Below are 27,901 nucleotides of genomic sequence, written 5' to 3'. Positions count from 1 at the left end.
TCAGATGTATCAACTGAGAAGAGTGGACCATTATATTTTCACAGTACAGAAGTGAGCTATAAGGGTGCTTTACACTAGGCATACTAGAAATGTATTTTACAAGCATAACATGGAGATGGGAATAAATAAGTATTACTTCATCCCTCTCCCTTTGCAGCAAAGAGATTTTAATTTATAGACATTTTTAAATGTGATACATGTGATACAAGTGTATTAATATATTTTATTAGTAGGCTTTCAAGTAGAAATTCCTTGAGGACCATTTTTGGTTAGGATTTTGTACTTACCACATGCTTCACACAAATCACACAATTAATGGCACTTGTGCATAACAGCATAACATCTAACCTCACATAAACAAAATAAAACACTTGTTACTTTAACTTACTACTACTTGGCTGTTACTACTTAAATAGTTATAAACTCCAAACAACACCACATCTGAATCTTTTACACATGTGATTCATTTAAGTGGAAACACAGCACGACGCCTTTTCTACACTAAAGCAAATTATTCATTAAACAATGTAAATTATTCGTTTTCAAATGAGAGGAGCCTCACCACTCCTGCTTGTTCCATTGAAATGTTCCTTCAACAGCTATGGCTTAAAACAGATGTATTTCCATGGATAATGTTTCAAAGTATGGTTTTAACTTTCTATTTCAATGGAGTCATGCAGAAAATGACGTGGTGTCACTTTAAATATAATATAGATTTGATTATTTGTCTTTTTTATGTTATATAAAACAAAATTGTGTTTCACACAGACTTCACAATTCAGTGCAAAAGTAGATGTAGTAAAAGGAATATAGCATATATAATAAAATACCACATCAGTGAGCAATAACCATTCATCAAGCCTCTCTCTGGTTGGGTGTCCTAGGTGCTCGAGTGTCCTGTCCTCCCACAAACCCAACAGTGGGATAATCCTCTAATATACTGACCGTCGCTGCATATTGCAACTTTCTATCAAAGTTAAACTTGGCATTTACAGTCTAAAGTTCATTACTGGGCTGACATTTAAGTAATATGTAGCCTTACTTTATGTTATTTCAAAGCCTTGGTGTATATGTACATTTTAATAACATACTGAAGAGACAAGAACTCAGAACACATTGAAGAATGAGAAACATTTATTTTACAACATCAGATATTCATTTATCCATGCGCCCTTGTGACAGACGCGACACAGTCCATGCTAAAGACAAAAAACTAGTATTTACTGCCCTTTACGGCACTCCTATCCTCCTGCTCAACAATCTAATTTTCAATCAATAAAAAGATAAGAAAATAAATAAAATAATGCTTGAATATCATCTGGTTGCTATATTCACACATACATCATTTTGTATTTAATTATTGTCAGCGTTTTAGATCCTAGAATAGTAGCACTTGTCCAGTCCAGTCTTGTATTCCACGCTGCATTCATTCACGTTTGGTCAATACAGAGAAATCATAGAGTAAAAAAATGAGATTTGGATTTGACACTGTGACATCAACAATAGGGCGGAAGATGTGTGTTGAGATGGAAAGAAAGAAGACAAACTTTTGAAGGGACAGTTCAGTTTAAGAGTAATAATACTGGCAACAGAAGTTGCTGGACAGAAGGTAATCCATTTGAAGCACACATTACCAACCAGTTAGATGGATACCTGCAAATAGTTTTAATATTATATTCATTTTGATTTGAACAATTTGAGCACAAAAGTTCGACAGTCCTGTTCACAGAGCTCTGTAAAGTTGGGGATGAAACAAATTAACCAATTAATCACAACCAATATATTTTTTGAGGTATATTTTAAATGTATTTTTTTATGGCTTCCAACTAATCAATTATTGATAATCATTATCTAGACTGTACACAGACTACAAAACCATGCCATGAGCTGGGAGAAGAGCTTTTAGGACAAGAATCACATCAAAATGACATCACAACCTCCTAAACAACTGATCAAACAATCAAAAGAATAGGAGCCAGGTTAGAAAAATAATCATTAGTTGCAGCTCTGTGTGGAGTTTGCATATTTTAGGTTTATGAGGGAACCAGGAGGGCAAAGTGACCTATCCCAATATGAGGTGAGGAGTGGTTAGTACTCTCGCTTTATAGCAAGAAGGTTCTAGGTTTGACTCCCAGGTTGACCAGGCCTCTCTGTGTAGAGGTTGCTTGTTTCTCCTCAGTCTGGTTTCCTCATCGACCCAAAACATGCACAATATGTCAAATACTCCAGCTAAGGTAGTCCTGACCAAGACTAGCTCAGTATGCGAACATGGATCTCACTGCTCCTGAGGAGATGCTCTAGTGGCATTGAAACGTGGGTCAAAAGCAGTGGACAAATGTCCCTACAAGGACAATAAAGTGTACCTTAAGTGTGGATAGTACTCAGTTTTGTTATCCCCATTTATTAAACTAGGTTTGGTCAGAACTAGCTAGCTGAAGGAGTGGCGCACCTCTAATACTTTTAATTCTGCCAAAACTGAACTGTCTCATTAAATTAATCTTAATCACAAATCCAAACCATTTATTTATGCAAGAAATGTTTTTTTTCTTCTTTCAAATGTAGTGAAGGAAGGCATAGAAGAGACTTGTTAAAGCTCTTATTGCACTCTCTCATGATATGTACAAATATTTGATAAAATAATGGGACTGAAAAAATATTGACAAAACTGTATTTTTTGCATAAAACATAGAAGAAAAAATCTAAAACATGTCCACATTTCCTCGTTTAATGTGAACTGATTGTATGTGAACTGATTGTAAGACTTTGGACATTTCTCAACAAACATAAATAAAAGATGGTAAACTATTCATTTTTTTCAAACAGAAATACAGTGAAAACTAAAACATATGGTTTACACAACATTTACAGCACTTTACCGCGACACAAAACAATTCAAAAACTAAAAACAAGCAAGAATAAAGGGGGCTCAGTTAGTTTGTGGGCATAGTGTGTGTGGTTGAATGACAGTGGGTTTGGCTATAAAAGAGGAGAAAGAAGAAAAAGTTTAGACATTTTTGCAAACAGAAAAATAAATTTGACAGCCCTCAGACCAATTTTTTTGTGGCCCTGAAGTTTCTTGGAGAATTGGCCAGTTCCATGTACTACAGCGGTAAGCGACTTTCCAAAAAAGTAAGCTCAAAGTCACTATAACGAAGGGGCTTGGCAACTATGGTTCAAGTCTGAATAAAGGTGTTCAACCATTTGCAATTGAACAGTCTATAGATTTTAAGCAAATTCTTATGGTACTTATAGTGGGGAGTACAATTAAGACTTGAGCATTTCTAATTATCAATGATTAGCTTAAAAGGCTTAGAGCTGGTGGAAGAAATTTGGGAAATATTTGTGTGAAATGTCTTTACAGTTTATGTTCAGTAAAGTAATATTAAAATCTATGTTCATCTACTTTGAGACAAAATTACAAAAATAGTGAGACGTGGTTGTCAGATTACTCAGCCCTAGTAAACAGTATGACATTAAGTTTTCAAACCAGCTAGGAATAAAAACAAAAAAACATCTTGATTTCAAAAGTCACAGCAGCCGACTACATGCTTGCATACAAGAGGGTCTGCTCCCGTTGAAATACAGGGTCATTCATTTGGGTTTCGTGAGTGTTTAAAGAATGGCAACATAAATAAGTCAAGCTAAAAAATATTGGCAGTGCATTCAAAAACAATTTTCTGACATGTTTGCAAGGTTCAGTATTGGCGTGATGTTGGCACTCTTAATGCATCTAATGGAACATAGAACTTTAGTACAGCAAAGGTTTCAAACAATTAGTCAAAATTGAATAAATCCAAAACTGAGTCATTGGATGATTTGGTTGGATGTTTTGGTTTTTTGTGTGTGTGTGTGTGTGTGTGTGTGTGTGTTTACAGCATTACACATTGCAGATACATACTGAAGAAGCCAAATACGTAAAGCAAGATTTTTGGAATTATGCAGCAAAGACTTTTTTCTTAATAATTCTAAATATGTTTTACAATTTTCTCAAAATTCCTAGTAGTCGCCCTTTTCTTTTTTGACAGTACTACAAACCAGTGCTGCCTTCTCTCAATGGGCTATATGAAGCTACTCCTGAAATGGTTTTCACATCACAGGAGTGCCTTGTTCACTGTGCAAAGCAGTGATCAATCCAAAGGGTCAAGGTTATTTTGAAGAATCTTTGAGTTTTTTTTACTACATTCATAGTTTTGATGCCTTCAGTAAGAACCTACAACCTGTAAAAACATCAAATGAAAAATGACACCCAAACTTTTGAATTTTGATAGTGCAGCGCTATATAAAACACTGAAACTAAATTGAACTGATTTATCTTAGAACTTATATGTATACACCAACCTTTGCAGTCTAGACAAATCCAATTCATCACGGCCTAGCTGAGTGAGAAGTACGCAAACATGTGAAGGATCTGGCATGAAGCAGCACTTGAACTGTGATCTTTAATCATTACTGCGAGGGGCCTCAGGGCTGCGGGGAGAGCCAGGTCCTATGTACTTTACATGCAAATGACTGACCCCATTCCTGTCTTCACATGGGAACTACCACTGAGACGCAGCGAGCTCATGATGCATTCAAGCGCTCCTCAGATAATTTGGAAATGGGGCTACACAGGTCTTCTATCAAAAAACACTATTGGACAGATACAGCACAAAAACGGCTGTTATCATTGGCTGTTAGAGAGGACATATTTTGCTTTGTCAACTTTAAATTCATTTTATAACTATGAAGAAAAGTAAATAAAAATTGGCAGGGGTTTTCATGCCCTCTTCTGGCAACAGTATGAAGTGAAGTCTTTTGAAATGTCATAACAACAGCAAGACTACTGCCAACATGACACTAACAGATGCTATTTAAACACTGGACTTCATTTGGATTTGGAAATCACTTGTATAAAGTGACCTACAACACTGTGCTGTTAAAGGTGCTGTAAATGTAAAAAAAACAGAACTAGTTCATTTTTAAACAGTTTGTCTCCAAACTTATTCTTCACATTCCTAACACTTGCATCATTCCTAGTACATAATTATTCACCACAGAGGTCAGAGCAAAGTTGTTGCCATGGTAACGCTAACAACAACTAGCATGCTAACAGCACACCATAAGATGCTATAAAAATTTTGATGCAGACAGCACACAGCGGTCTAATTTTGTTTATACAATATATCAGGACTGGGGAAAAACAGATTTTACATTGTTACATGAAAAATGCACCAAAAATGTTATAACACACTCAATACATAAAATATCAAGCTAAATTACAACACTAATTGCTTTTTTTCTTTCTCCTCTTAACCTAAAATTCAAATAACTACCCAGGTATGTGCGTGTGTGATTGCTGGTGTGTGAAGAAGTGAATGGCTTCAGTTAAATTAAAACGGGGTGCTAAAAATTGGATCATGGTCCCTCAGACTTTAATGCTTCCTTCAGTAGCTGTGTCCCATGTGGTTGTAGAGGCTCGGATACCCAGGGTGGTCGGGTAACCCAGGGTGATCGGGTACCCGGAGGTGGTGGTCTGGTGCCCATAGGTGTTAGTAACCGTCGGTTCGGTAGCTTTGGTGGGCGTCCGAGGTGAGCTGAGTGGTTTCTGTGGCTGAGGATGGCTGCATCACTATAGGGTCCCCGTCTATGAGAAAAACAAATTCATGCATAAGGTATAAATAACTGTCTTGCAGGTTGAATCTAACAGTAACGGGTTTTAGTGTATTAAACAGGGGCCATGTTTGGATTACTTTAAAAGGTGCAAGATACAACTTTTCTGGTTGTGGGTCGGTCAATTAATCATGTCCCCAGAGATGTTACTGCTTTGTCTGAAATGTCCCACAGTATGGCATTAAACTTATGTCTTACATTTATTCAGTGGCAGGTTGTTTTAAACTATTGTCTTACTGTGAGCCAAGGTACCTCTCCATAGATCTGAAGTGTGACTGTGGCATTACCTCAGTGTAGACAGTTGATAGAAAATTAATGCCATACTATGGAACATTTCAGGCACAGCAAATGGAGACAAGCAGGTGGTGAAAAACAGAAGTAAGGCCTTCTCCAGTGTGTTACTGGCACGCACCTCTCTCGTCGGCTGCCATCTGTGCCTCCAGGTCCTCGGGGGACACGTAGAAGTCGGGCTCCTGCTCCATGGGCGGCCGTGGTTTACACTTCCCACAGCAGCAGTTACAGCAGCAGCACAGGCAGCAGCAGCAGTAGCAGCCTGTGGCCAGGCAGCAGAACAGAAACAAGCCCTGCAAGAGACACAGCAAGGCTATATATGACGGACCAGGATTTTATTTGAGGTTGTCAAATAAAAAAGGATTTCACTTATTGTGTACCCAAAACATCCACAATAGGTCCTCGAGCTCTAGCTTCACCTCATCTTAAAGCTACACTGAATATTAATTTGATGAGATATCATAAATACTATGAAATATTGGTTGGCTGATATCGGGCTGCTATTTGCACTTTTCAGGGTATAGGCTTTAATCTCTTGCAGAGGCCAATATTTGATTTGGGTTCACCAACTGCCTTAGTGCGAAGGGGATGCTGTACAAAATGTGACTACATTGTGATCCATTTTGCAGGGAAACGAGTTTGTGGATGAGTTTGTAGTCATTTCAAATCATATCATTTGGGGAAAGTAATCATTATCAGTCCGATATATCAGCTGAGTTTATTGGCCATCAGTTTCTCTGCATTGGTGTCATGAAAAATCGGTAAATCTCTACTATGAAAGCCCTTGGAACTTTTTCAGAAGAAGAAAGGGTAAATATAATTATTATTCTGTTAAGAAAATTCCATTGCATTGTTTTAAAGTATAATTATAATATGGAGATGGTAAAAGAGCCGGGAGTCCTCATACATAGTGTTGTAATCAAGGCCACACTAATGGAGAGCAAAGGGTCCTGAGACCAGGACAGGACCAAGACCTCTGAGGGTCCACTGACACCAAATCAAGACCATCTTTGTAATTTTTTGCATTTATTTGCATTTTACTGTCATTCTGGTACAGATATATCACAGTTTTGTAGAAATCTATATTTCACCTGATTAATGCTGATTCAAGATTCAAATAAGCCAAACAAACTGCACTGTACTGTAACACTCTGCCCCTTCTTCGTCCTGCTCCGTTTATCGTGCACGAGGATAGAGCCTATGTGTGCTATGCACTGAGAGAAGAGAGGTGAGAAAAGGCATGGAGCAGTGCACTATGTGAGGCGCACAGACACATAGGACATTTATGAAAGTTTAACCTGTGCTGTGATGAGGGGACACACTGTTGGGGCCACATGCTACAGGACTGTGTGTAGTGATGTGTAGCACAGTACCCACTGGCTCCAAATGAGCACACAGGCTGCACAGAGAAGCCTACGCAATCCTAGTACAAGTGTATTGCAGACAGCAGCGACTGCAATAAGATGTGATCGTGCTCGATTAGTGTCAGACATCGAGTCCATGACAAGACCGATCCAAGCGTTCAAGACCAACACCCAAATACGAGCCCAAACGAGACCAAGACCATAAAAGTGTCTCAAGGCCAGTCTACGGCACTACTAGAACAACTATATATCTTATATTATTTATACTGATTTTGACACCCTTTCATAGAGTACTGAGTCAAAAGCAGAATACTGTGACATAAGCCCTTGTGCTTACATCACATGCATTTGTGAGGAGAGACTAACAAAGTCAAAATAGGGTAACAGCACACAACTTAGTTATTCTGACACTTTAAAAAGATGTAGTAGTGTCCCGCACCTTGGCCCACCAGCTGGACAGGACAAAGTAGGTGTTGACGTTCTCCTCTCCAAACTGCTCAGCCACGTACAGCCCCAAGGAGCCGTACTTGTCGTAGATGTTCTTCTTGGTGGCGTCTGACAGGATGGAGTGGGCATTGTTGATCTCTTTAAACTTGTCTGCTGCCTCGGGGTTGTCAGGGTTCTTGTCTGGGTGAAACTTCAATGCCAACTTTCTGTGAAATAGAAAAGAATAACATGCTCACCTTAAGAATAAAAAAAAAAAAGGAGCTGCAGGTTATGCAGTTTAACACACAAGATTCAGTTGTGCGTTAAAACTGTATAATGCAAAATCTGTGATTTGTAGTACAAGCAGGCCTCTGGAAATGTCCTATGTAGGCCTAGGCTCTCACAATATAGAGATTTTCTTTAACAATATACAACGCCCTTCAAAATTCATTAAACTATACTGCCACTGTCACATTGACAATCCTAAACCCTTTTCTAAAGGAACCATATAGTTAAAAACATGAGCTGCAACAAATAAATAGCTGAAGGGGCATTACTTTCAGCAGCCTCGCTCCGGATTGGCTCTTTGGTCACTACAATATTTGCAGTGAGATTTCCAAATATGAAAATTGGCTCCAAATTGGCCCTATGACTGCTAATGTTGGTGAGTTCATTTGACTGGAGTGAAACTCTATGGGTGATGTCCCACTCCCTTATACGGTCAATGGATAGTATCTATAATTAGTCACAGAAGAGAATTATTTGACCCGCTACAGCTCAAATCTTATTACACTAAACACAAAAAATTCCTCACCAGTGCAAAAAAAAGATACAAAAGTAGTGTGTCATTTTCATCTAGTTGGTTGAAGTTGAGTAATAGTAGTAGTAGTCCTGGTTTAGCCCTTTTTTCCCCCATTTTAAAAAGCCAAATATTCTCTGAGGTGGTTCTTGGTACAAAATATTTGACTAAACATTGACTAATGTGACTATATACAGTCCACACAGCTCGTCAAGGTTACATGTCTCCCTCTAGTGGTGATAAACACAAACACATTCTCTAAATACTTCTTAACAGGAGTAGTTTGTTACCGGTAGCACTTCTTGATGTCTTCAGGGGTGGCATTCTTGTCCACTCCGAGCACAGCATACAGTGATTCTCCTGACGTGGAGAGTGCCCTCTGTCTGTGGGGCTCCATGACTGCGTCACACTGCTCCTGGCTCTCTCTCACTCACCTGGACACACATAACAACACAGATTAAATATGGGATTTTTGTTATATTCAACTGATAACATTGCCTTTGTTGAGGTTCAGATTAGTAAATGGACAGTAAAATGAAAGTCGTTGTCATACAAAAGTAATCTGTACTGGTGCAAGACATATTTTGCTCAAATACATTTTGCTCCATCTCTATATATGTATATGTATATGTATGTGTATACACATATACATACACCGTTCTACTTTATATAGTAGCTTGGAAAATTACCCTGAAACTGACCTATTCAGGTTAATAAATACTGACAATTTTTGAAGCAAAAGAAAGTAATTTCAGAAACTAGATGTAAAGTGCTTTTTTTCTCATCAAGTTAAATTTTGGTCACAGTCACATACTAAACACAGACAACAGGAATGATAGTGAATTAATGATTTCACAGTTGGTCAATGTGTTAGTGAATATAATTGTGATACTATAATATTGTGACATCCCTGTGTATAGTAGGGATGGGACGATATTAACTTTTAGACTCACGATTATCGTGGCCAAAATAATCGTGATTAACGATATTATCGCGATAATTATTAACCTGTTAACGTTCCGACGGCCCGGGCCTACTTTACAACTTTACAGCAATGTACATACACTTCTGCGTCATCCACACAAACAATCTACACATCAAATGAAAGCTGCAGCGCTTGTCTTTCTGGATATGCAAACCATTTTCAACTCCAATCACCACAGTGCTGACAGGAAAGACGTTTTTACAGAAGACACAAAGTGTGAATCTGGACTTCACTTACCATTGAGCGCTCTGGTTCTGTTGTGCTCACACAAAGTTGGTCTCATTTGTTCCGTAAAGGTCCAGAGAATATAATCCAGTCAAGAAATTATGTCCACAAAATAAGATCCTCCATGTCCAATCTGCTGCAGGAAAGTACTCCAAATATGAAATCTGCTCCATCACTTCTTTGCCTTTCTTTTGTCGATTTCAGGCATAATAAACTTCTGACAGCGCCAACTTTGTTCTCCAGTGCTAAACACACGTGTCAGCTTGTGATTGACACCAGTGTTGGCCAATAAGGTGGGGGGTTGTGGGTTACTGAGGCCGCAGACAGCGAATCAGTGCTACAGATGACTGAAAGTTTATGCTCCACTCTTCCCCTTGTAGAATCAACCAATTACATTACACACATTTAGTGACATTTTCCCTTACAGTCAATGAGCAGTAGGACAGGATGACGTATAACATGCCATGGTTTTCCGTAAACAGACGTACCCGGAAGAAAATGTGTACTCCTCAATGCCATGCTGTCGAAATGGAACAGTCCTTGTTCTTCACAGTGACGCAAGTGCCCGTCGACGAACACTTAATTTTTTTAATTAAGGCACTTTGGTGAATTGGGAAACGAGTGGATGCAGAAATGTGTGCATAATGGCGCATTTTACGCACTGTTGTTTTGCGTTTTTAACATGACAAAACGGACAAGCCAAAGGGAGTACGTGATTGAGGACACTGTGGATGTTTGTACAAGTTAAACTAGAGGCATCACGGACCTGGAGCGGTTCATGGCAAAGAGTAAAGATCCCACAGTGGACTCAGGAGTAAAGGACCTTATTTTTTGATGGATTGGATGCTGTTCTCGATCAGTAAGCGTGGTTTATTCTGCTATTGACTTAATTGTAGGTAAAATATACAGTGTATAATCGTTAGCATTGCTTCTGTGCACATAGTGCGCAGAAGCACATAGTGCGCACAGAAGCCACAAGTGTCATTGCTATGTCAGAGTGGGCAAACACCAGAACTAACATCTAAACGTTAGATTGGAAATGGAAACATAAGGCAGTGTGGTGCCGTACGGCGATTATAATCGTGCGCGATGATCGCAATTATAAAAAAATGCCACAAACGATTAATTGCGGACCTTTTTCATCGCGATTAACGATATTATCGTATATCGTCCCATCCCTAGTGTATAGTAATCTATTTTTGAGCTTTGTTATAGACCAGACATGGGCAAACTATGGTCCGGGGGCCACATACGGCCCGTTGGGCTTATTAATCCGGCCCCCTGAACGTGCCAGATTCTATTAAAAGAGGTAAGGGTAAACCTTGTTCAGAGTTTTTCTGCTGTGTTTATTTGACTGAAATTTAATGTAAATTTAATTTAATTGCATCCTTCTCCTGGCCCAGCCAGTCTGTCAAATTTAAGAACCCGTTGTTGCTCGTGTGTCAAAAAGTTTGCCCACTTCTGTTATAGACAATACACTGGCTATTCGCATGTCTCCAAAACAACAATTTTGATATTTAATATATTGCTCAGCACTCAGCACTGAAGCAGCTGATAGTGCTGTCTTTGTGATTTGAAAGGATAATTTGCATTCATAATTTGCAAAAATCCCAAATTGTGCAGTGCTATACTTTCATATCACATGTCTCTAGTAAATCTATATACTACAATGTGACAGGCAATCTAGTCATAAAACCATAGATCACACAGCCAAAGCCGTGAGCTGATCAGAGTTCATGATCAAACACTACCAAAGCGGCAGATTACAGGTCACACAGGTGGAACAAAAAGACTACTATGAATAAACCAAAGCCAACACCATGTCTGTCTAGACCAGGGGTCACCAACCTTTTTGAAACTGAGAGGTTCATGGGCACTGAGTCATGTTAAGGGTGACCAGTTTGATACGCTCTTCTGAAATAACATTTGCTCAGCTTGCCTTTAGTTGTACATTATTAATAATGATAAATGATAATCATTTATGTGAAGAAACTGATCATGTTAATTTCTTACAATAATTATCAACAATGTCAGCAAGGTGATAAACAGATATCAATATTCAGCACTTTAACTTTATTAAACTCAGTAATTGTAAAGTTTTCAGATAATCACTTGCATCACTACATCTGTTAGGAAAACTGTCCCATTTTCACCAGCCACTGATAAACCTTATTAAGAAAACAAACTATGTTATGTTAAAGAAAAATCAACGTACATATTTTTAAATAAACCTTGGTTGATTTTGTGACTTTTTTGCCGGTCTCTTGAAAAAAAGACTCTTGTTTACCCAAAGTTGCCTTTAGCTCAGGGCTTTTTCAGTCAGTAGAGCACCTCCTGGTGGGTAGTTAGCCTGGAGGTTTTGTGAAGTGTCCCTCCACATTGTGCCACTTTGCCGCCGCCCCAGTCGCCCCAGTCGCCATGCAGATGGGACACGCGCAGGTTTCTTGTACAGTCATAAAATTTGTTGTGAAAGCGATTTTTTTCTGTTACATTAAAAGACATCAGCTGCAACAAATAAATGCAGAATGTACCATTAACCCTAAAACCCTCTCCACAGCTCAAATCTTATTGCACTACAACAAAAATAACCAAAATCTCCCCACTTTTGCAAAGAAAAAGTACTCACCCAAAATATATTTAGATATAGATATAGCATTTATGAACCTACTGGACACTGAGGAATTACACAGATATAAGACACATGGGAATATAAAAGAAAGCACAACCATTTAATGTTGAAAATCACAAATCACAAATCTAAATAATGTGTTATTACCATTGTAGTTCTGGAATTGATATTAAGTATCAGGTCTACACCTATCAAAATGTTAGTATCATACGTTAAAACTTGTAGCTATAATTTCTATTAAAGGCTGCTAAGATACAACATAAGTCAACATAAGTCAGCTGTGAGCTGGTTGCATCTAAATTTAAAGTGTTTGATTGTCTGATCACCAGAAAGTACGCATTAGCTGTTGTTAGCTTTACAATCATGGCAAAACTCTGCACTGGTCTTAGCATTTATAAACTTATCACAGACCACAGCAAGCCAAAATCAACTAGTTTTACTTGTGTGCAATGCATGCTAGTCTATCTGAAAATAAAATGCTCAAAGTTATTTTCTCCCTGCAGTACAAATAAACACATCGAAGCTTTGATACTTTCTCTTTCTAACAATGAAACATGTAATCGCCCGGATAGCAACTTTAGCGGTTAAAAGAGGAACAGAGCAGAGCTGAGCCAGTTAGTCCAGTGCAGACCCAAGTGCGTTTATTTTTCCACCACAACCATTTACAAAAAACAAGGAAAAAGTTTAAAAGAATCATCATTTGCAGTACCTGTTACATACAGCACCCTCTCCTGTAACCACTGAGATTTTTCCTTTTATAGAGTCTCTCCTTAATTGGGTGAGCCCATTCTATATAACAGGTACTTCTTTTCTCAGATCCAGTTCTGTTGTTAAAATTCAGCTCCAATCCATCAATGTACGAATTTATTCAATTAAATTGTCAATTAAAATAGAGCTCCGTTTAAATTCAATTATTTTAACAGTGGAAAATAATCACATTACCCACAAGCTAAAATATACAACACCCCTCCTTGTTATCCCCCAGTGGTCTGCCCCGGAACCTTCTTAAGGTGCTTCGGCTCCCCGGGGACTCATTTGGCCGAAACACCTAAGGCAGACAACATGGGTAACTTAAAAATTCTCACAATTCAATTACAATCAAGTCAGTGCAACACATTTATCAATAAAACATTTTAAACATTTGTGTATGTCCTTTTCTTCCTGTTAGCCTCCATGATAGTAATGGACTAGCTACATTACAAAACAATATAAGCTTCTTTACGGGGGTGGGGGTCATAATTTATGCCATCACTTATCTAAGTGAGCGAGTCACATCCAAACATATAATATTGTCCTAGTGTGATCAAAGTGCACCATTACATCCCATGTGTTGCCAATCAAAGTTCCGTTTTTACATGCATTTTGTAAATCCAGTTTAAACCGCACTAGATTGGATTGGATGTTCCAGGCCTGCATGTAAACATAGTGAGTGCAAACCAACAAACACTACCTGAAATCACACTCAGGCACAGAGCAGAAGCACACAGGAGCATGCCTTTGTCCTAGGCCTAAACGTATGAACACAATTTACTGAAAGTTATAGCAATATTTTTGGAAATAATGCAATGTAGAGTACAGCTTTTCAGAGACTTTTGGTTAGAGCAGGGCAACATGGTGATAAAAATCACATCATGACCTCATTCCTGTGGTGACATGCTAGTTTCAGAAAACCCAGATATCGTGACTTACGTTTCCTCTTGAATGCAGCTCTATTCTCGAACAAAGACCCTCCCCACTCACCGTCACACATCCTCAGCAATACTCTGAGCGTCCAGTGGATTTAACCAACTGATACTTTGCAGTTGACGTCATAAACATTCTCTGGGGGTGTGATGCCACTGCTCTGTCTGAAGTTATTCAAGTTAGACTTTAATCTGAGCATTGTTTTAACACATTCTGACCATAAAGAAGTGACTTGACATGGTGTACTGTTAAGCAAGACACTGACACATAAAGTATACGGTAACAGGTTAGCTAGGGCATTAGGCAACAATTTTTCAGTTAGCCACTTTGACCTAAACAGCACCATGAATTCTCGTGCACAGGCTCCATTTTGTATTTTTTCAGGAGTCTTGAAAGTATGAACTCTCAGAAGAAGCAGACAACTTTAATTACATTTTAAAGATAATATAAACATAGTAAGTTTGCATTCACTGAAATCAAGATTGTAATCCAGCTCCAATAAAACTGGGTTACAATTTTTTTTTTGGAATATCACCTTATCTGTACTTCCGGTTATTAAGCTACTGGAAGCTCAAAAGGAGGAAAACATCACTTACTAATTAACAATAAAAAGCTAGGTACTAGCCTGATAATTTGGACATTTTTGTTGCATCTGCTCTTTTTATATGCTTAATCTGTTTTTGACAAAGTTTTGGAGATGAAATGATCCATTTTATTTCACAAACACTAGTCAGTGGTTTTAATAGGCTTTTTGGATTCAATTATGAGTTTATCCTCTTTAGGGTTAGTGCTTTTAGGACAGTTGGGTTGTAGTTCCGCTTTAATCCTGATTTAATAAACTTGTTTGGGTGAGAAGCACTTTATAATGTTTCGTGAACATTATAAGAACATTTACAATTTCAGTGTTTCCCATGGGTTTGTTCGGACACTATAGTAGCACAAGCGATCACCAGCATATCACCAGATCTTAATCAAGTAACAGGACTATTCCAGGTCTAATCTAGGCCTAAACCAGGTCTAAAAGTGGACTACATCATATCCACTGTGGTTCTAAACAAGAAAGGATCCAAAGGAGGAAAAAAGTGGATAAAATGAACTAACCCATGAACTGAAGAGCTGTCCCAGGACCAGGTAAAGGAGCTTGCGTATCACAGTGAACATTTTTGAAGTATAAATGTCACCCATTGCCTCTACTGGTCATAAAAGCACTGCTTAGCGATTATTATGTATGTTTATGAGTGACAATTGATCATTTTAACACATTTTCAGGAGCCTGCGATCAATACAAGCATTCATCATCCTATTTAGGCATTAAAATAAAGATCAGATTAAAATATTTAAAGTATTAAAACATTTTATTTGTCTGGTGTGTTTACATTCATGTAACACAATAAATAATAAATAAAGTTAACAGAGCTTCAGACAGAGCAGTGACTTCAGTTATCATCACACCCACAGAGAATGTTGATGACGTCAGCTGCAAAGTCAACACCACAATCACAAAATTAAATTAGTTTTAATGTCTACAAAATTAGACTATGGGGTCACTATAGTCTATTTAACCTGTCTGGTAGATGACACATCACCTGCATGTTTCTATGGAGATGCCACTGCTTTGCCAAGAATGCTCCACAATATGGCATTAAACTTAACTGTCTCCACAGATGGAAGTCAGACCTGTGGAGAGGAGACTCTGCTCACAGTAGGTAAGAATTACAAGGTATTATTTAATTGAAAAAGAGTAAGCCACTTGCGAGATAGATTTAATGACATTATGTGGAAGGGTCCAGTAGGGCTGTAGGCCTTTAGTCGATTAATCGGTTGATGGTGTCTTACTTGACCCAAATTTGTATTAGTTGACTAATTTATTTTATTTAAATGGTACAACAGCAGAAAAAGAGAAGCTTGCGAATGAGTAGGTGGAAGATTTCTATGTAAAAAGCGCATTAAACGCAAGATTTACAAGTTTAATCTGTTTTTATATAAATACATTGTTTTTCCTAGTACTTTTTTTCATTTTGGTGTTTGCTAAAATTGCTGAAGTCATTTTATAAAACATAATAAACTTTTAAGTGTTGCCAGTACAGTGCATTAGAGTAGCCTGTTTGAGTCCCCAGAGCCCTGTGTGGCAGATGGTCCACAACTGCGACAATCTGCACACGTCCACACGCCCACCACCACCACTCACACGGATTAACCAATCACAGCACGGATCCCAGCACCACATGTCCGGGATTAACCTATCACGGTGCTCCATGTTTACTCCAGAGGATTAATAACTGTAAAACAAAGCACTTTGGACTGTGAGAGTACTGACACAGACAACCAGGAAGTGTCAGCACAGCTAGCCAATCACAGCGCAGGGCGGTGATGATTAGATTTTCAGAATTTGCATGTTACAGAAGGAAGCTTTAGTTGGAAAATGATCAAGTATACGTTCAAAGTTGCACACACCACATCAAAACTGCAACTAAACTAAGACTAAACCAAGACTAAACCCGGAAACTAATTTTGGACTAGAACAAGACCAAACCAGGTACAGCACTGAACTGGGCCAAGCAGGGCCAAACCAGGACAAATACCCTCATGCATATGGTGTGTGATTTGATTAAGTCACACATTTTGCCTAATTTTAGCACAGTTCAGTTAACGTTCAGGTTTACAGCCCCATCCTACCTCTTCACAATTTCAAGTAATTACAAGTTTGGTTCCAAATTGAATGTAGGGCTATGCATTTAATCCAATGTTTTGACAGATTCAGTCTTTTTAAATCATTAATGATCAGCTTGGATCTTAATGGAAAGGTCTACAGCCAATCATGAGACATTTTGTGTTAAAGTGTCTATAGTTTATGTTCAAGTAATAAAAAAAAAATTCATTAGTTTTTAGTAAGAAAACACTTTTTTTTTTAAATACCTAGATTGATTAATATGAGGGGGGAAAAAATCATCAAACCTCATCCATGGTTGATTAGTTTAATACCCAGCAAAAACATGAAAGAATGATTCTGTTTTCACACCTACCAACAGAAAGTCTGGAAAGTCTGGACTATGCATAAACCCAGACTAAATCACAACCACACAAAGTATTAACTCAACATCAGGACAAGAACGATAATAAAAGTAGGACTCAGGCACAAATTCTACCAATTCAGAACCACTGCACTACAAAAAAGAAGAACATGAAAATATAATTACACTAGTTAGAACAGTGAAAGATGTGCTGTAGTACTAATGTAAACCTCTGCTCCTTTCCATGGCAGACCAAAGAAACATACATCTCAAGAACATACAACTCCAGAACACAGAGGCCAGGGTTTATCTGGAACTCACTCATGAAAAGCTTGTGGGGTGCAGCTGAAAAAGTTTCCTAAACAAAAAGAATCGGAAAATACGACTAGCTCAATCAGTACCAAGCAGTGTGCACAGCAATTCACACATCACTCCTGGAAGGATCTATGGGCCTCCATACATGGGTGCACTGTTTGTAAAGGGCTACTGACACAGGGGGAGCGCTTCCTGGAGAAGGAGGGCATCACATGCTGATGTCCGGCTGATGTCGCTTCATGACATCAGCAGGTGGACCAGAGCATTTTGACTCTGGACAGAGCAGCTAAATATCAAAGAATCAATGAAGCAAAACACAAGTCCAGGTATGGTAACATGGTGAAGAAGTCCATGCAGCATACTATAGCCTCTTTAACATACATCAAAACATACTTGTGCTAAAGTAGGAGTTAATCAGTATTTTTATGGTCTTCCCCTGCGCTCATATTTATTTAAACAGTTGTGGTTTGCCGATTGCTGCTCGGGGGGTAGGGCTGCTCCATTCGTCTGTGTTATTGACTGCAGAGGGCCAGCTGCTGTCTGTACACAAGCTACACTAATGGAAATCAGACCCACTCACTATTGTCCTGCTCCAGCCACATGCACTTAGGAACAACAGATGCTTTCCAATCACAATACATCTTACTATAAAATCTAATTGTACTCTACAATTTGTAGTGCATCAAGTATGAGCTTTGTGTTCTGTTTAGTTTATGACAAGGCAGGGGTCAGCTTGTTCACCTGAGAGAGGTTAGCACTTTTGCCTCAAGACTGTCCTGAGTTCAATTGAGTGAAAGATGTGCTGTAGTTTAACTGTCGCCTATTTAACAATCAAGGTAAAACAACTGTTACTTAAACAACAATGATTATTATGTTACTGTTATGTCCAGTGTCTTACTTATTGTCTATTTAATAAAAAATACATGGAAACATTTAGTCCAGCCTCTTTGAAGCATAACTGGTCGACCTTTTGAGAGGTCACCTGGATGATTTCATGGAAATACCAAGTTAAAACCAAACTTGGGAACATTCTCCATGGAGGCGTTTTATGCTGTACTGTAGAATATTATAGTCAAAGAACAACTGTCGAAAATACATTTTTCAGTGTAATAAAAAACATCCACAATGTAAAAAACATGCTATTATTTTAGTCAATTTTTTTTGGCAAAAAAGTCAAATGGTGGGGGCCTAAAGCTTTGTACTTGCCAAATCTGTTTGACTTCTCATCCTCCCAAAGCCCACGATCACACTGACTTTATAAAAGCCAACACTGTGGTTTTCGGGCAGATTTAAGCTCGCATAAAGGAGCCTGGGACAAATTTAAACCTGACACTTCTGCAGCTGTGCCCTGCATCTCTAATGAAAATCTGTCTGTGCAACCAAAATACTGAAGTCATTCACTCAGAGAGACCCTCAGTATATAATGGCAATGATACAAACTGAAAGGAAGGATAAAAAATATCAAGACTCATCATACTGACATATGGGAACACTTGTCCCTAGATTAAAAAAAAAAAAATATATATATATATATATATATATATATATATATATAGTTAACAACATATTCAATTTGCAACTATACTTGGCCAATATGGGCTTCTTTTGGCTAGGCCACAGCCCAAGAAAATGCAATATGGACACAAGGCTGTGCAATTAGTAACATTTTTATTGAGTATGGAAGGATGGGAGGAAAGCTTATTTATATAGTGCTTTACACAGACATGGGTCACAAAGTCCTTCCATGCAATTTTTTTATTGAGATCAAGATTCAGTGATTTATAATGGTTAATGATCAGCTTGGGTCTTTTGAAGGGCTTCAGCGAATACTCAAAAAACATGCCTGATGTGGTTGTATAATATAACTCATTCATGCATGTTACTAGGGATGGGACGAGATCTCATGCCACAAAATCTCGCAAGATCAAATTGCCACAAGACTGAGCGCACATGGAAAAACCAATCTCGTGAGACTTAATCGTCCATCTTTACATTTAGCACAGGCATGAAAGGGTTATGCCTTGCTCAGGCTCTGGAAAGTTGTGTATATTTGAGCAGCTGTAGCTAAAAGACTCCTCTACACAGAGACTTGTAGCTCACATATTCAGAGAGAGAATGCTTTAAATTCTGCAATAGTTTTACTTTGTAGTGATAGGACCAATATTGATGCAAATTATCAGTGCTAAAGTTGGTGGAAAATGCGCACGTCTAATTCAGCCCACGGAACATGTGTTTTCCACACTTAAACATTGTTTGAAAAAGATCCACAAAGAAATATTTAGGCCTTATTCAGACATAGTTTAAAGTAAGAAAGAGGAAAAGCACTCCTCCTCTGTGTCCCTCTTAGCAGCATTAACATAGGCCAATAGTGCAGGAGTGGGCAAGGGGGGGGGGGGGGGGGAGAGAACAGAGGACGGCATCCAGTTCTCATAATGTTTCTGTATTATATGAAAATCTTTATAAATGAATAAAAATAAAAACCCAAAAACAAATATTGACTTAAGTCTGTCATATGATGATGAAAAAATATTAATAAATGTATATGTTTTTGATAAAGTTATTTTAAAAAAATTGTGACTTGGTCCAATTATTTTGGTATAGATTCAATTATTTCAAAATCTCATCTTGTTCTCGTGGACCCTCATGTCTCGTCCCACTCGTACTCTTTATGGTTAACAGTATGATCCTGTCAAAGACTCAGCCCACAAGCCTACCTAAGCCATGCTCCCGCACATTTCCCATAGATATAGAAAAGCATGATCAAAATAATACACTAGAACTTCACAAACCTGAGCACTCTAAAAGGACAAAAAGATTTTATGATTCGCTGTTTCACCAGGAATATGTGGGAGAGTTAAAATCTCAATCCAACTCCTTATCTTTCATCACATGAGCTTTTCTGTGCTTCCCTTTTACGTATGTGTCACATTGTTATTAGCACACACTTCATCTTCCTCTTCACCTTCATCATCATCACTCCTTCATTATCCGTCTCAGCTCCTGCTCTGCTCATAGGGTTTATTTCACCAGCGCAATTCTCGCTCCTATGGGCAGATCAAACAAATGGGCCTTGTTTGCTAAAACCGTGGACGGAGGAGCTGCTGGTTGATCTCAGGATGCAGTAATCTGTACGTTCCTGTCCGACGATCAAGATAAGATATGCCTTTATTAGTCCCACAGTGGGGAAATTCCAGTATTGCACCGCACAGTTAAAGAAGAGAAGGAAAATGGTACATGCAATAAAACAAGATAATAGATAAATAGTTTAAAATAATTTTTAAAAATATACTTAAAAATAAACTAAAAATAGACTCTAATATAACATCTTCGTAAAGTGACTTAAGTATTGCACATAGGTATGGATGAATGACACATGTTCAGTGTTAACAGTGTTCATTGTACAGTCTGACAGCAGCAGGAAGGAAAGACCTGCGACACCTCTCCTTCACACAGTGAGGGTGAATCAGTCTGTCACTGAAGCTGCTCTCTAGGGCAGACAGAGCGTCCTGCAGGGGGTGAGACTCATAGACCAGCATAGAAATGACCTTAGCCAGGACCCTCCTGTCCCCCACCTCCAGAGGACAGCCCAGGACGGAGCTGGACTTCTTGATGACCTTGTCCAGTTTCTTCCTCTCCCTCTCTGTGATGCTGCTGCTCCAGCAGACCACACCGTACAGGATGGCTGATGCCACCACAGAGTCATAGAAGGTCTTCAGGAGTGGCCCTCTCACTCCAAAAGACCTGAGTCTCCTCAGGAGATAGAGCCTGCTCTGGCCCTTCCTGTACAGTGCATTTGTGTTGTGAGTCCAGTCCAGTTTGTTGTTCAGATGAACACCCAGGTACTTGTATGAGTCCACTCTCTCAATGTCCCTTCCCTGAATGTTCACTGAGGGGGCAGTAGAGTGGCATTTGCGGAAGTCCACCACCATCTCCTTGGTCTTCTCTGCATTGATGATCAGGTGGTTCTGCTGACACCAGTCCACAAAGTCCTGTGTTAGTCCTCTGTACTCCACATCGTCATCATCCTTGATGAGGCCAATGATGGCAGAGTCATCAGAGAACTTCTGCAGGCTGTCCGAGTTGTGTCTGAAGTCTGCAGTGTAAAGGGTGAAAAGAAAGGGCGCGAGGACAGTGCCCTGGGGCGCCCTCACACTACAGGTCATGAGATCAAACACGCAGTTCTTGGCTCTCACAAACTGGGGCCGGTTTGTGAGATAGTCCAGGATCCAGTCTGCCAGGTCACAGTCCACCCCAGCGGTCAGGTGAGATGTTAGAGCCACCGGCCTGAAGCTGCTGAGCTCCTTGGCCTGTGGCGTCTTGGGCACTGGTACCACACACAGGAGGTCTTCCAGAGTTATGGTACCACCCTCAGCTTTAGGCTCATGTTGAAGACATGCTCCATAACTCTGCACAGTTCATCTGCACAGGACTTAAGGAGCCTGGAGCTGATGCCGTCTGGTCCTGCTGCCTTCCTGGGTCTGATCTTCTTGAGCTCCAGTCTCACCTGGGCTGTAGAAAATGACAGTGGTAGGCTGGGAGGATGGGTGAGTCCATGTGTATTGGTGGGCTGAAGAGCAGAGGAAGAGGTGTGAAGAGGTGCAGGAGTTCCCCATTATCCAGCCGGGGAGGGGAGAGAAGGCAGCTGATGGGGGGAGGGGTGGATGATTGATCAAATCTCAGGAAGTGAGAATTGAGGTCATTCACCCACAGCAGGTCCTCCTCCGTCAGGAGGTGCTTTGAAGCCTGAGACAGTCTTTAGACTTCTCCACACCCCCCGGATGTTCTTCTCTTGTAGCTGTTGCTCCATCCTTCTCTTATAGCTGGCTTGGCTTGTCTTGATTTTCCTCCTCAGCTTCTTCTGTACAGCCTTCAGCTCCTCCTTGGTCCCTGACCTAAAAACTCTCTTCTTCTCCTTCAGCAGAGCTTTTATGTCAGGGAACACTGAAGCATTAGCTCTGTAAACAAACATGACGGCCTCATGTACAAGCAGACTGGATCACAGTTTGAAGATCTTGCTTTGAGTAAATTTGGTTTGGCAAAATTTCCAACAGCTCCAAAATGGTCCTGCATGGTAAGGATACAGTAGGACTGGGATAGAGTGATTAAAAGGTCACTGGAAAGAAAGGCCATCTTTCATTTTCAATTCAAGAAAAATTATTTTGTAACAAGATTTACTATTTCAATTTCCTAAACAACCAAATTTCAAACAATGCTGATAAGTATGTTAAATATAATCAAACATCTGTCTTTAATCAGGGCAAGTCATGTGGGATGTCACATAGAACTTGAAATGGCAGTGGCCACTGGAGGCAGCATGCACTAAGTTTGACTGTTTTGGACCATAACACGATGTACATAATGCAAAAACTGTTGCGGTGACAACAGTTGGAATTTTTTTTACTCAGCATTTATCCCTTTTAATCTCCAAAATCTCATTCATTTTGCACTCTTTTGGTCAGCACTTCATAGTGAGATCACAATTAGCTAATGTGTAATGCAGTCGGATGGGTATGGAGTCTGACATTTTGCTCTTCATTTAACAAACTGTACAGAACGTGGCCGATCTGAGCTCAGCAGCATTTTAATGACTAGAAGCTTTCTACTTGCAGAACTATATTATCAGAGCACAGCGAAGGAGGAGCAGGTCCATCCAATTCATTAGCTAATGTCCAATCAGCTTTCTCAATGGACACACGTCAACACTGCAGCTCAAGACATTATGCTAGCAACACAGGCTAATGCAAGTGGACTGGAGAAGGAAGACCAAGGACCAACCAAGGACTATTAGAAAACAATATAAAAAGAAAGTAGTTGCGAGTAGAGTTGTCAAAAGAAACTAATTAGTATCAAAGCTAGTATTGAAATTAAATTGGAGCAGATATCGATGGTAAAAAAGTCACATTCACAGGACCTTTCCTGAATAGCTTGAATGACTTTGTGCTGTATCAGAACTATTATCAAAATAAAGCCTGTTTTTTATTATCATCGTGGTATCAGAATGGGTATTGTCTATTCCTAAGGGTCGAAACAGAATTTGAAATTTTAGTATTGTGACAAAAGTAGTTAAAATGCAGCAGACATATTTCCAGATAAATGGCAATAAAGTGTACAGATTAACCTACCTCCTATACTCTTCAGACCGGTTTTGTAGAGGTGGAATTTGAGAAGCCGAGAAGAATGTACTGAATGATTAAAATGTAACCTTTAAAGTGAAGTTGTTCAAGTTCAAGTAATAACAGATGAAAGATTACAAGTTTGTTTGGCTCATAGTTCTGGTGTCAGAGTTCAGAGAAACAGAAAGTGAAAATGTGGCAGCTCCATGTGACTTACCATCACACCACTGTTAAAGCACAGCACCCATGACCCTCAGAACCAACGTGAGCAACATCTGAACCAAACTCAACTGGTTCCCTTTCAAAAGCATGGCTCAAGATCAAGATTTTACACCACCAATGAGGAACTAAGAACGAGTAAGAGTAAGGCTTTAGCAACATCATCACCTAACATAAAGTTACTTGTATTACATATTACGGTTGTCAAAACTCGACATTATAGCTGTCCTTTCATCCCAGAGAAGGTAAAAATTGAGGCGGGGACGATCAGAGCTTTTCATGGGGATGGTACGGGGATGGACACAGCCCACTATCCTTCACAATCTTATCAAGTAGATGTTGGAAAGACAGTCAGTATCACCATATTCATCATACACTTCATTATTATCGTTGTCATTTTAAAGAGTTTTAAGCATGCCACAAATATGTGAGAGCCACCCACTTCTACCTGTCAGTCTACTGTTGTGTCTGCCTGCCCTACCTGTTCTACATGCACATCGGCGGCCCACTGGAATATCTATTTATCCCGGATTTCACTTTTCAGGAAAAGACACAACAGCTCGAGTAGCAGAGCTCCGTTAATTTCTTTCAAAACTTTTTTAAATCCCCTGCAGGCTGCTTATTCATTCAGCTTTAGTGCAAAATGTTCTAAAACCCTTCTAAACTAAATCCATGCTGTATCCACGCAGATGACCAAAGTAAAGCGTTCAGTTTGTCTAGGAGCTAAAAGTACGCAGCGCTGCTCACACAGAGCTAAGCTGGACAGTGGCTACTCTTAAACCAATCTCCGTCACAGTGTCACATAAAACAATTTAAAAACATTTTTTAAAAAGTGTTACTCAGTGTCACTGCAGTGCAGTCACAGACAAATCAAATACCTTTAACCAAAAACTAGTATCGACACTAGATACTCGACATTTATCGATACTAATAAAAGTCATACTCACAGGACAGAAATGAACATTTCCGGTAAAGCTTTAGAATAAATTAAGTTGTATCAAAACAAGTATACGACACATAGACAAGGCAAAATAAAGTACAACAATTTAATGTTAAAAATGACATTCTATTGTCTAAATAAAGACAATAGTATTAAAGTATCAAGTATTGAAATTGAGTTTTAAATTTTAGTATTGTCACAACACTATTGCATATTACTTTAAGCATAACTGTGGAACTTTGTAGAGGTGGCATGTCACCTGCATGATTTCATGGAATTAGAAAGTTAAAACCATACTTTGTAACATTCTCCAAGGAGAAGTTTTATTCCATACTGTGGAAGATTATAGCCAATGGAACACTATTTCCATGGAAACAAGCAGGAGAAGTCCCTCCTCTAGGTCAAATAAGAGTCAGATTTGATGTGACTGGTGTCTGAGTCAGTGGTGATGAACCAGATCTCATTCACTGCTCACTTCTCCAACATCAATTTCCGTCATCATATCCAATTTACAGTGAGCTTGTCATAGACTAATGTGTGACCTTAAATGTGGATAGAAAAATATGGGAGTGGAGTGAGCAAACCATGCCTGCCTTGGACCCACTGCATTGTGGCAAATAAAAAATAAAGCAGCCAGTGTGACCCAGAAGTAGCACCATCACTTAACAACTCTGTACAACAACCCCACTAAGCTGTGGCAAAATATATATATATATATACATAACTTCAGAAGTGATAGCAGTAATAATAAAAAATGCTATAACTTCCCTTCCTTTTTGACAACTGTGACCTAATTCCAACACCTTTACAACAATCTCACAATCCAGGCTTGTGAGGTTGAGTTTCCCCTCTTCCTATTCAGTATTTAACCTATTCTTCAATGCCACTAAATCAGACTATGCTTTATATCGGTGCTAATACAAAACATATCTGTAAATTTCTGAGGTACAAGTAAAACTGGATAAATCAGAACCTTTTTGTTATCTTTCCAAATGTTTTATTTCCCATTTTCCCACATGTCTAATCTCCAACACAACATTTGAGATACTATCCATTTTAGATATCGCATTCATCACTATTCATTTGATGAAGTCATCCTCTTTGCCACTATAGAAGCAAGATAAGATAGATTAATGGGCACTGTAAGATTTTAGGGACATTCATTTTATTCCATGGAGACAAGCAGGTGAGTCCATCGAACCAGGTATTTTCTTACACAGTGCATCTTTAATACAATAAAATAAAATAGTCAACAACCAAATGACAACCCATTCCTACTGTTCTACTCTACAATTCAAACTTTTAGATAATTTTGACAATAAATTAAACATAACATCCACTACCTAATGTATATATCCACAGGCACAAGTGTATGCTTTACATTTTTTACTTTTACGACAAGTCGTGTCCGTGTGTGCCAAACACGCGTAGTCACACCCACACACTTCACGCACACTGTAATCCCACCTGCCACTGCTTTTAGACTTCACATGGGACAGAAAAAGCCCACGGCATACATTTCAGAATGAAGCCCCTAATTTGCGCCAGATTAAAAACAATGTCATTAGAACTTGCTGCTGTGGCGGTCCAAACAGCGCCTATGTTCCTACAGTGAAATTGCACCTGCTTCCTTAAACAACCTCAAGTCAACCTGTAGTAGTCAACAGACTGTAAATCCGGATTTGTGTCTAAAATAGTGGTCCAGTTTTACCAACGGCTTCACAAATCAGCCCCTTGAATGTAACGCCAACGATCAATATCAGCTCTCCGTCTGGCCGCCTCTTCCGAGCAATAACAGCACGGCAGGAGGCGGAGAACCAGAATATACCGGTCTGCGAGGCGAATCAACCCCTGGTTAAAGCGGATAATCTCCTGTCACCGCATCAAAGCGCACACAGGAGCATCCATGTTGTTAGCTTAGCCGCAGCAGCCCGGGGTTTCGCTAACTAATCCAAGGGCAGCAGAGCTAAGGGCGATTCTTACCGTATTAGGTCCCCTGGCAACGTGCGTTGGCTTTCTTTCAACCGCTCGGCTTTTACGATGATCGCATCCCAGAAAAGAGCCGTTGCACCATTCAAAGGGAGCGGGGACACAGAGGGCTAACTGCACCGGGAGAGAAGCGAAGCGGGCTACTGTCTGTCAATCCTCAACAGAGCCTGTCCGTGCTCGAGAAACGAGCCTGCCCGATCCGCCTACCCGATCCGCAGCGTCTTCTTCCGTTAGTCTGAGCATGCGCATACCAGGGGTATGGAGAGTCCCGGAAGTCTTCTAGTGTTTAAATGTATTTATTTTTTTTAAAGTTTAGCCTATTTCAAATGGGAAATATTTGTATAAGTTACTAGAATTACTAAACCAAAATAAGGAAAATAAAAATCATCACTTACCCACTCACCAGAGTGTTTGACAGTGCAAGCTGTAGTGGTGCCCCCCAGTTCGGCACTTTACCCATGTAAGTTAGTAAGGTATATATATAGAGCCTAAAAGTTTACTATTATAGCCAACGTGGCTAATATCCATCTTTAGTCCCCTGGCAGGTTGATGTAAAACAGCTTACAGGACAGAGGAAAAGATCAGTAATAATTACATATAAGCAAACATAACACACCAGCACAGAGTCACTATACACCCAACACTGCTCTGTACACACAATTAGAACAGTTAATTTCAAGTTACTTAAAAGTTAGTTAAAAGTTAAACCAACAACCCCTCAATATAAAAAAATGTCATTTTGTTTTACATGGTGACATATTTGACCCTCAAACAATCACTGATTTAAAAGTTTGAGAATGCTGCCAGTGTTGAGAGCTCTCATGTATGAGCAGCAGTGCATTCCACATATGACCTGCTCCATAGTCAAAAGAGGGTTGTTCAAATTTTTCCTGAACAGCACAAAGCAGTCACCTCTAGAACTCACTCTAAAAGGCACAGAGCGATCACCTCTAGAACCCGCTCCATCGACTCTGGCTCCATTTCACTATACATTAGGCAACTGCCGCCCTTCTCTTTGTAAATGCTGCTGTTAAGCTTGTCATTTTGGTCTCAAAATGTTCGTATTGACCCATTCTACGTGCTTCTGGTATTTTTATTTAGCTGTTGTGTCTCTAACTCAAGATATGAACATTAATAACAAACAACTTAGCAGCCTTCTTTCCCTGAGGTTGCTCCTGCTAACGTTAGCAACAGGTTTGATTGACAGCGTTGCTAAGTTGTCAATCACATCAGCAGTGCGGGGGGAGGGGGTGTTGTCTTCAA

At 39.4% G+C, this 27,901-nt stretch overlaps 1 protein-coding gene across 1 annotated transcript; it reads right to left on the bottom strand.

Moving 5' to 3' along the window:
• Positions 1–1,116: 1,116 nt before the first annotated feature.
• Positions 1,117–26,890, bottom strand: dnajc5ab (DnaJ (Hsp40) homolog, subfamily C, member 5ab). The gene is made up of 5 exons (XM_033969959.2): positions 26,633–26,890; positions 8,820–8,963; positions 7,744–7,957; positions 6,062–6,233; positions 1,117–5,623 (listed from the first exon to the last, which is right to left on the bottom strand). The coding sequence occupies exons 2-5, from the start codon at positions 8,924–8,926 to the stop codon at positions 5,529–5,531; spliced, it is 588 nt and encodes a 195-aa protein (XP_033825850.1). The 5' UTR covers positions 8,927–8,963; positions 26,633–26,890; the 3' UTR covers positions 1,117–5,528.
• Between the last annotated feature and the right edge of the window lie 1,011 nt (positions 26,891–27,901).

Source organism: Periophthalmus magnuspinnatus, chromosome 7 (genome assembly GCF_009829125.3).
Source record: "Periophthalmus magnuspinnatus isolate fPerMag1 chromosome 7, fPerMag1.2.pri, whole genome shotgun sequence".
NCBI classification, from domain to species: domain Eukaryota; kingdom Metazoa; phylum Chordata; class Actinopteri; order Gobiiformes; family Gobiidae; genus Periophthalmus; species Periophthalmus magnuspinnatus.
Note: the sequence above shows the minus strand (reverse complement) of the source record. Positions and strands in the feature narration are given on the sequence as shown.

Bases quoted from the DNA above. Each gene is read 5' to 3' on its own strand.
- dnajc5ab (XM_033969959.2), bottom strand. From the start codon at position 8,926: ATGGAGCCCCACAGACAGAGGGCACTCTCCACGTCAGGAGAATCACTG. The intron at 7,958-8,819 runs GTAACAAACTAC...TCTATTTCACAG, and splicing joins GACATCAAGAAGTGCTACCG to AAAGTTGGCATTGAAGTTTC. The intron at 5,624-6,061 runs GTGCGTGCCAGT...TTTTTCTCATAG, and splicing joins GATGGCAGCCGACGAGAGAG to ACGGGGACCCTATAGTGATG.